This window comes from Lagopus muta, chromosome 28 (assembly GCF_023343835.1).
Source record: "Lagopus muta isolate bLagMut1 chromosome 28, bLagMut1 primary, whole genome shotgun sequence".
Lineage (NCBI taxonomy): Eukaryota > Metazoa > Chordata > Aves > Galliformes > Phasianidae > Lagopus > Lagopus muta.
Window position 1 is genome coordinate 2,664,496 of NC_064460.1, and position 8,416 is coordinate 2,672,911.

Sequence of the window (8,416 nt, forward strand, 5' to 3'; positions counted from 1 at the left end):
TGGGTTCCCCTATACTGGTGCAGGAAGGGTCCATACTGGGATGGGTGCCCCTATACTGGTGCAGGAAGGGTCCATACTGGAATGGTGCCCCCATACTGGTGCAGGAAGGGTCCATACTGGGATGGTGCCCCCATACTGGTGCAGGAAGGGTCCATACTGGGATGGTGCCCCCATACTGGTGTAGGAAGGGTCCATACTGGGATGGTGCCCCCATACTGGTGTAGGAAGGGTCCATACTGGGATGGTGCCCCCATACTGGTGTAGGAAGGGTCCATACTGGGATGGTGCCCCCATACTGGTGCAGGAAGGGTCCATACTGGGATGGGTTCCCCATACTGGTGCAGGAAGGGTCCATACTGGGATGGTGCCCCCATAATGGTGCAGGAAGGGGTCCATACTGGGATGGTGCCCCCATAATGGTACAGGAAGGGTCCATACTGGGATGGTGCCCCCATACTGGTGCAGGAAGGGTCCATACTGGGATGGGTGCCCCCATAATGGTGCAGGAAGGGTCCATACTGGGATGGGTGCCCCCATAATGGTGCAGGAAGGGTCCATACTGGGATGGGTTCCCCATAATGGTGCAGGAAGGATCCATACTGGGATGGGTTCCCCTATACTGGTGCAGGAAGGGTCCATACTGGGATGGGTTCCCCTATACTGGTGCATGAAGGGTCCATACTGGGATGGTGCCCCCATAATGGTGCAGGAAGGGTCCATACTGGGATGGATGCCCCCATACTGGTGCAGGAAGGGTCCATACTGGGATGGGTGCCCCCATACTGGTGCAGGAAGGGTCCATACTGGGATGGGTGCCCCCATACTGGTGCAGGAAGGGTCCATACTGGAATGGTGCCCCCATACTGGTGCAGGAAGGGTCCATACTGGGATGGTGCCCCCATACTGGTGCAGGAAGGGTCCATACTGGGATGGTGCCCCCATACTGGTGCAGGAAGGGTCCATACTGGGATGGGTTCCCCATACTGGTGCAGGAAGGGTCCATACTGGGATGGGTGCCCCCATAATGGTGCAGGAAGGGTCCATACTGGGATGGGTGCCCCCATACTGGCGCAGGAAGGGTTCATACTGGAATGGTGCCCCCATACTGGTGCAGGAAGGGTCCATACTGGGATGGTGCCCCCATACTGGTGCAGGAAGGGTCCATACTGGGATGGGTTCCCCATACTGGTGCAGGAAGGGTCCATACTGGGATGGGTTCCCCATAATGGTGCAGGAAGGGTCCATACTGGGATGGGTTCCCCTATACTGGTGCAGGAAGGGTCCATACTGGGATGGGTGCCCCCATAATGGTGCAGGAAGGGTCCATACTGGGATGGGTGCCCCTGTACTGGTGCAGAAAGGGTCCATACTGGGATGGTGCCCCCATAATGGTGCATGAAGGGTCCATACTGGGAGGGGTACCCCTATACTGGTGCAGGAAGGGTCCATACTGGGATGGGTGCCCCCATACTGGTGCAGGAAGGGTCCATACTGGGATGGATGTCCCCATACTGGTGCAGGAAGGGTCCATACTGGGATGGTGCCCTCATAATGGTGATGGTTCCATATTGGGGAGCGGTCCCGCTACCGGCTGAGGGTCCACACCACTGCTGTGCGCACACCGGCCCGTTCCCCCCAGCGCATGCGCACTCCACCTCCAAAGCTCTGCGCAGCCCGTACGCATGCGCGAGGAGGGCCGCGGCTCTTGCGCAAGGCGCATGCGCACACAGACACGTGTCCTCAGAGCACGCCCCGCCCCCTCCCGCGTGCGGAACCCCCCGCGTGGTTGCGGCGCATGCGCAGTACGGGACACGCCCCTCAGCCCCACCCAAAAGGTAGGGCCGTGCGCACCGCCCTAACGCTGTGCGGCGCATGCGCACTGAGGAAGAGGCACACCCGGGCGGGGCGCCTCGTTTCGTCACCGCGGGAGCCGCGCCCTCCTCAGGCCCCGCCCATTACCCCGTGGGTGGGGCGGTGACGCAGCGCCCGCTCCCTACGCGCATTGGGCGGGGCGTCAGCGCGGGGGGCGGGGCATGCGGGCACCGCCTCTTTTTTCCGCCCTGCGCCGGAAGTGGAGGGGCGGGGCGAGGGTGAGGCGTCGTAGTCATAGCAACGGCGGCTGCGCGGCCCTGCGGCCATTCTGCTGCGGTGGGCGTGAGGGGCAGCGCTGGGTCGGGGGGGCTGCGGGGGTCGCGGTCCTGAGGGGTCTTTGTGTGGGGATCCTTTAGGCTCGTTTGAGGGGAACGGTGCTTTTCGTGGGTGTTGGTGAAGGGGGTTTGTCTCTAAGGGGGCTGTCCGTGGGTGGGCCTGTGTGGGAGGGCTTTGGTTTTGGTTTTAGTTTTGAGGCGGGGGGGGGGGGGGGGGCGCGTTTAGGAACGTTTGGTTCCTCGGGAAACGTTTGGGGGAGCGCTGGGTGCCTCTGTGGGGTTTTTGAGGGGGTCTGAGGTCCTCTGTGTGGGGGTGTCCCTGCTTTAGGGGGGCTCTGTGGGGCTGTTCCCGGGGGGGGCGTTCCTTCACTGTGCTGGGTGGGACTGGGGGGGTGCCTGAGGGTGGGTGGTTTTCTGATAGGAGAAAGCTGTGAAAGTGGGGGGCTGTGTGTGAGGGTCTGTAATGGGTTTTGGGGAGGGAAGGGGGGAGCGTTTCCTCTCCTGCCCGTGGTTCAAGGTGGGGTTTCTCTGTCTGCTACCAAAAGCACTGAGTTCTCTGCTGCTGTCTGTGCAGCTCTTCCTCCACGGCTGCAATGGGTTCTGCGCTTTCTCTGTCTGCTGACAGCGCTGCCTCCAGGCGGAGGAGGAAGGCTGACGAGGATGATGATGGTGATGATGATTTACTCGACAGCCGAGACCGCAATGAGGACATTGCCAAATTTCCATACGTTGAATTCACGGGTCAGGACAGCATCACCTGCCCCACTTGCCAAGGCACTGGCTGCATTCCCACAGGTGAGTGCTCTGCTCCTTTTGTCCTTAGCACAAAAAAAGCGAGGTGCAGCAATGCTCCTTCCTTACTTAAAAGGTTTTGCAATCGCGTGGAGTTGCTCACTGTGTTCCTTCTGCTTTGCAGAGCAGGTAAATGAGTTGGTGGCTTTGATACCCTACAGCGACCAGAGGCTCCGTCCACAGAGGACGTAAGTGCATAATTAAGCATAATTAAAGCCCTGCAAAGAGCAGACAGTGCTCTTCTGTCCCTGACTGCCGCAGCTCAGGGCTTTATGCAGTCTGCAGCTTTTCCTTCGTCTCATGCCTTGTTTTCATTGAAGTGTGCCAACAAATACAGCTTAAACCTTCACTTCAAATATTTTCTGTTAAGTCCCATCGTGGGAGTGAATGTGGAAACAGTCGTCCCACTCACACACTTTGTTTTTGAGCACTTTACAGAAGCTTTTAGAAAGAAACTGCGTTCCCAGCTGCGCCGTTTGTAGATTCTGAGAATGCTTTGGGGCGAAGAAAGATTGTTTGGTTACTCATTACTGAAAAGTGAACTGTGTAAAGGGTGGCTGTTTTGAGCAATTTCAGATATGAAAAATGTTAGAGCAGCACTTCTGTGTGTCTTTTAGGGAAGAGCAGATATGCTTGGTTTTGCTGACAAGTTTGGGTTTCGGATACAAGATGTCTTGCAGTTGCAGATGCTGTGTTAGGGCAAAGGCTGTGACCCATTTCCTGCCTCTTCCAGGAAGCTCTATGTCCTCCTGTCGGTGCTGCTCTGCCTTCTGATCTCAGGGCTGGTCGTTTTCTTCCTCTTTCCACACTCTGTCCTGGTGGATGATGGCGGCATTAAGGTGGTTCAGGTCTGGTTCGACAGGAAGAACTCTGTTGTCCTCCTTGCCATCACGGTAAAGTTTTTGTGCATCCCTGTTTGTGAGGGGAAAAATCCTGTGCTGAGCTGCCAGGAATGTTCTTGTTACCCTTGCCTCCCTGCTGTCCTTCCAGGCCACTTTGCAGATCAGGAACTCCAACTTCTACTCAGTGACAGTGGACAGTCTGACCAGTCAGGTGCAGTACATGAACACCGTGGTGGGCAGCCAGCAGATCACCAACATCTCCAGCATCCAGCCACTAAGTGACAAGCTGGTATTTGTCTTTATTTGCCTTTGCAGCATCCCTAAATCACGTGTGGAACTGGTGTGGTATCTCAAGCTCACTTGAGGGCACTGCATCTGTGCCTTGGAGCTTTGCTTGGCAAATAGTCTGGCTGTGCTCTCTGCACAGCAGCTGCAATGCAATGTAATGCAGGAAATACTCTGACAGGGGGGTTTGGAAGGGAGTGATCAAACTGCAAGCGAATGGGTTTTTGTCTTACAGGTGAATTTCACGGTGAAGGCGGAGATGGGAGGACCTTTCTCCTATGTGTAGTAAGGATTTACTGTTCTTTGTGCACAGTAGGTTTGAGCTGCTTTAGTTATTGCTTGCTTTGGAAATGAGTTGCTTTGTGCTCACTTTCTGGAAAACAACCATTTGCTAGAAATGACTTGAAAGGCCACTTTGTCAGGATGTTGTGTTGGGGTTTTGGATGCTGAGTTAACACCAGAGGTAAAACTACATCAGAAGATTCCAAGAAGCGCAGTCATTTCTGCTAGGCTGCTCAGCCCATGCTGACCACTTGCTCTCTTTTCATCTCTTCCAGTTTCTTCTGCACGTTTCCCAAGGTGAAGGTGCATAATATTGTCATCTTCATGAGGTAGGTTTAGCTCTGCTCCTGACTCAGAATGGAACTGGTGCTGCAGCAAGGCTGGGGCATGCAGAGAAAACTGTGCTCGGCGAACAGCCCAGCCTGGTTCACTGTCAGCTTTAATCCAGGCCTGGTAGCACAGGTAAAATGTAAGATAGGGAGGAAGAGAAGACGCCAGCTGGCTCTGAATGGAGCTTCTGCATGGTGGGTGCTGCGCTCTGGGGCTGGGCTCAGCAGCTCTGCTCACCTCTTTGCAGCGAACACCCTTGGGTGGGTCTGCTCAAAACCTGAGCACTTATGAGATGAGCACGAAGCCCCACTGATTGCATTGAACAGAGGGATTTACCCCTGGCCCTCTCCTTTCCCTCAGGACGTCGGTGAAGCTCTCCTACATGGGCCGCAGGACGCAGAGCTCGGTGGAAACGTATCACTACATCGACTGCAGCACCAACTCCACGGCTGACCCGGCCCCCTCTGGGCACAGCATGGCTCTGAGCAGAGCCTGAGCAAAGCCTGAGCTTGCTGCTGTGTTCTGGGGGTGGTGATGATGCAGATGCATTTCCCTGGTGAAATATGAAACGTGTAGCTTAGAAAAGGAACTTTGCGATGGAAGCAGAAGGACCGCAAGTGGCTTTAGGAGAGACTTGAAGGCTCTGGGTCCCTTTTGCGCTTTGCCGCCTGCAGCTGGGCTGCGTTGCTGGCCTGTCCCTGATCTTGATGTTCACTTACAAGCCTCCAGGTCCCTTCCAAAGTGAGAGGCCTGACTTTTTCTTGGGCTCTTTAACTGTTTTTTTGTGTAGGAGAGCTGAGGACTCGAGCTCTGTGCTTTGGGGTCTGAGGATCTCAAGGCCTTAGATTTGAGTTTTGAAGTTTAGCACTGTCTGCTCCTTTCAGGGCAGGCTAACTAGTTCTGTGTGATGTATCCCAATCTGGCTTGGTGGCAGCCTGTCGCTGGCATCTTTCAGAGCAGAACTTGATAAAAAGGGATAATTCTCTGCCAGGGACGCACAGATGAGGTGTTCAGGCTTTCACCTGTGTAATTTGCACTAGTAGGAGGAAAGGGAATTGAAACCACCGCAATGTTTTCTCCTTTGCTGGCAGCTGAGGCTGCCTCCAGCGACCCGATACCAAAACACCGGTCTTAATGAGGGCAGCCTCATTAAGCAGGGTGCTGTTGGCGTGGGGAAGGGTCCCTGTGGCTTTGACCCCCTGATCTACGCTGAAGCTGCTTCTTGGGCATTCAGCAGCTGTGAGTTCCCTGGTGTCGAACCCGGGGAAGGTGCAGCTCAGTGCTGCTTTGTGTTTGCGGACCTGAACTGATTGTGTTGAAGATGGGGCAGTTTTGTGTTTCAAAGGCTCACCTCTCCGGAGCCGATCGTTCCCAAAGGATGGCAAAGCAAACAAAGCTGCAGTTGAGCCTGCTGCAGTTGAGCCTGCTGCAGTTGAGCCTGCTGCAGTTGAGCCTGCTGCAGTTGAGCCTGCTGCAGTTGAGCCTGCTGCAGTTGAGCCTGCTGCAGTTGAGCCTGCTGCAGTTGAGCCTGCTGCAGTTGAGCCTGCTGCAGTTGAGCCTGCTGCAGTTGAGCCTGCTGTGTTTGCAGCTTGGAGAACTTTGTTCTGCTTTTTCCCTTTTTGCTTTTTGTGGAACCAGGTCACTGCAGCCTCCCGTGTTTCCTCTGCACCCACCCTGTGCTGTTCTCCATCCACCTCTATGTGGAAACAAAGCGGCCAAAGCCTGCAGGGGAAATGGCTCCGGTGCTTTGTCAATGAAGGAGGCTTTCTTTTGTGCAAGCGTGAAATAAAAATGCCCTTTGTTTTTTAAGAGGTGGAGTGTCTTCCCAGCAGAGCTGCTAGAGCTGAAGCCCGCTTCTTAAAGCGGGGCTGTGCGATGAGCGATGCCTTTACATGGAAACCGAGGAAACGCTGTGTCTGCGTCCTGTGGAAAGCAACCTTTTGTCCCAGTTCGGTGACTGGCATCGTGTCACCTTTTTCCTGCTGCTGATTCGGGGCAGTGAGGGCTGAAATCCTCGCCTCACCTCCGTTGCCACGCAGGCTGCAGGGTTTGGGTTCGTGGACCTCGGCTCTGCTGTCCCTGCACCGTCCCCATCACGAGCTCCTCACGCCGTGCTGATAAACCTGATAAACCCCCAGCAGCTTCTAACTGTGCTGAGTTGAGGTTGCTGTAGGGAAGCTGCAGGGCTCACATGCTCTGCCCTTTCTCGTCCTGCTGGCTGAGCTTCCTGCAGCCCTCACAGCGTGGTGGGGCTCTGTGTCCCCTCATGGGTGGCAGCAGGAGGTGGCAGAGCTTCCTGCTGACCCCCAGCCCTTTGCTGCGGTGCTTTGGCTGCAGGTAACAGATGCTCTTCTGCTCCCTGGGGGCCAGATCCTAAAAGCAGAGCAGCTTTTACCTGGTGACGGCGAGCTCAGAGCCTGCGGGATCCCCCATGCTGCTGCTTATCCGAGCAGGGAAACAGCTTGTAGGACACGGAGAGCCCTGGTAATTGGGGGTGCCCTCTGGGTCATGTGGCACTCGGCCTTATAAAGGGCGTTTATTTTGGAAAATCCTCCTTAATCCTCCAATCCTTTCTAATGAATTTCTTCTGCCAACGTTTCTTGCAGCTCCCAGCCCTGGAAAGCTGCTTCAGGTGCTTGGGCTGCAGCATTGCCAGCTGCCAGCGCTTAAAACTGAGACCAGGGCCCCAAAGTAACATTTCTTTAAAGGGGTTTTTAATCCTTTCAAGTCATAATTTCTCTTAATGAAGGACTGCTGTCAGCCGGTGCAAAAAGTAACAGCAGTGCTGTGGTGAAACCTGCGGGCCAGCAGCTCTCATGGGGTCGCTGGGCTAATTTTCTTGCAGATAGTTAAAAACAATTAAACTTCTGGGGCTTTCCCTCTAATTAGCAAGCTGCTTAAGAGCAGCATTTACATATGTCTTGTTTTAATAAAGCCTAAAGGCAGGGCTGCTTTACCACAAGGGCTCCACGTTGCGCCCCGTGGCCGTGAGCTCTTCTGCTTTCAGTTGTGCAGAATCCATCCCTAAATTATGTGTGCACAAAATGGGACTGGAGCAGGGAAGGCAGAGGGATTTGCTTTTCTTTGAGGGATTTTAGTTGTGGTTTCACCCCCTTCCCGTATCTCTAATAGTTGCTCTCTATGGCTGCCTGAAGGGAGGTTGTAGGGAGCTGGGGGTCAGCCTCTGCTCTCGTGTCATCAGTGATGGGAGCAGAGAGAATGGTTTCAAGCTACAGCAGGGGGGATTCAGGCTGGACATGAGGAAGTATTACTGTTCAGAAAGGTGGTCAGCACTGCAATGGATGCACAGGGAGGTGGGGGAGGCACCGAGCCTGGGGGTGTTGAAGGAAAGGCTGGATGTTGTGTTGAGGGACGGGGTTCAGTGGGAGCTGTTGGGAATGGGGGAACGGTTGGACTGGATGAGCTTGGAGGTCTTTTCCAACCTTGGTGATTCTGTGATTCTAAGCTGTAAGGCTGAGATCTGAACCCAAACCTTTAAAGGGGGGGCGACTGGATGGCAAACAAACACAAAACGACCCGCACGGCGGCTTTACTTTCCACCAAAAGTTTTTTTTTTGTTTTTTTTTGTTTGTTTTTATATCAACTGATGTTAAAAAATACAGACTTGTTTTACAAGAATAGCACCATTTCTGTCGTATGATACATTAGCACTCCTGCTGTGATACACGGGGAGGGGAGGGGATTCCGCGATACCTGCGTTTTGCCAAGACCCCTTTT

The 8,416-nt window shown here is 54.6% G+C and overlaps 1 protein-coding gene across 2 annotated transcripts; it reads left to right on the forward strand.

Annotated features, from left to right (window-relative positions):
- Window positions 1-2,042: 2,042 nt before the first annotated feature.
- Window positions 2,043-8,405, forward strand: TMEM106C (transmembrane protein 106C). 2 transcript variants are annotated; one of them, XM_048928579.1, is made up of 8 exons: window positions 2,043-2,148; window positions 2,722-2,942; window positions 3,064-3,127; window positions 3,673-3,832; window positions 3,930-4,070; window positions 4,302-4,351; window positions 4,624-4,677; window positions 5,039-8,404. In XM_048928579.1, exons 2-8 carry the CDS (start codon window positions 2,741-2,743, stop codon window positions 5,172-5,174), a joined length of 807 nt encoding a protein of 268 aa, XP_048784536.1. In that variant the 5' UTR covers window positions 2,043-2,148; window positions 2,722-2,740; the 3' UTR covers window positions 5,175-8,404. The 2 variants fall into 2 exon arrangements, with proteins under 2 accessions (XP_048784536.1, XP_048784537.1); XM_048928580.1 differs by having other exon boundaries at window positions 2,072-2,090; window positions 5,039-8,405.
- The last annotated feature ends 11 nt before the right edge of the window (window positions 8,406-8,416 follow it).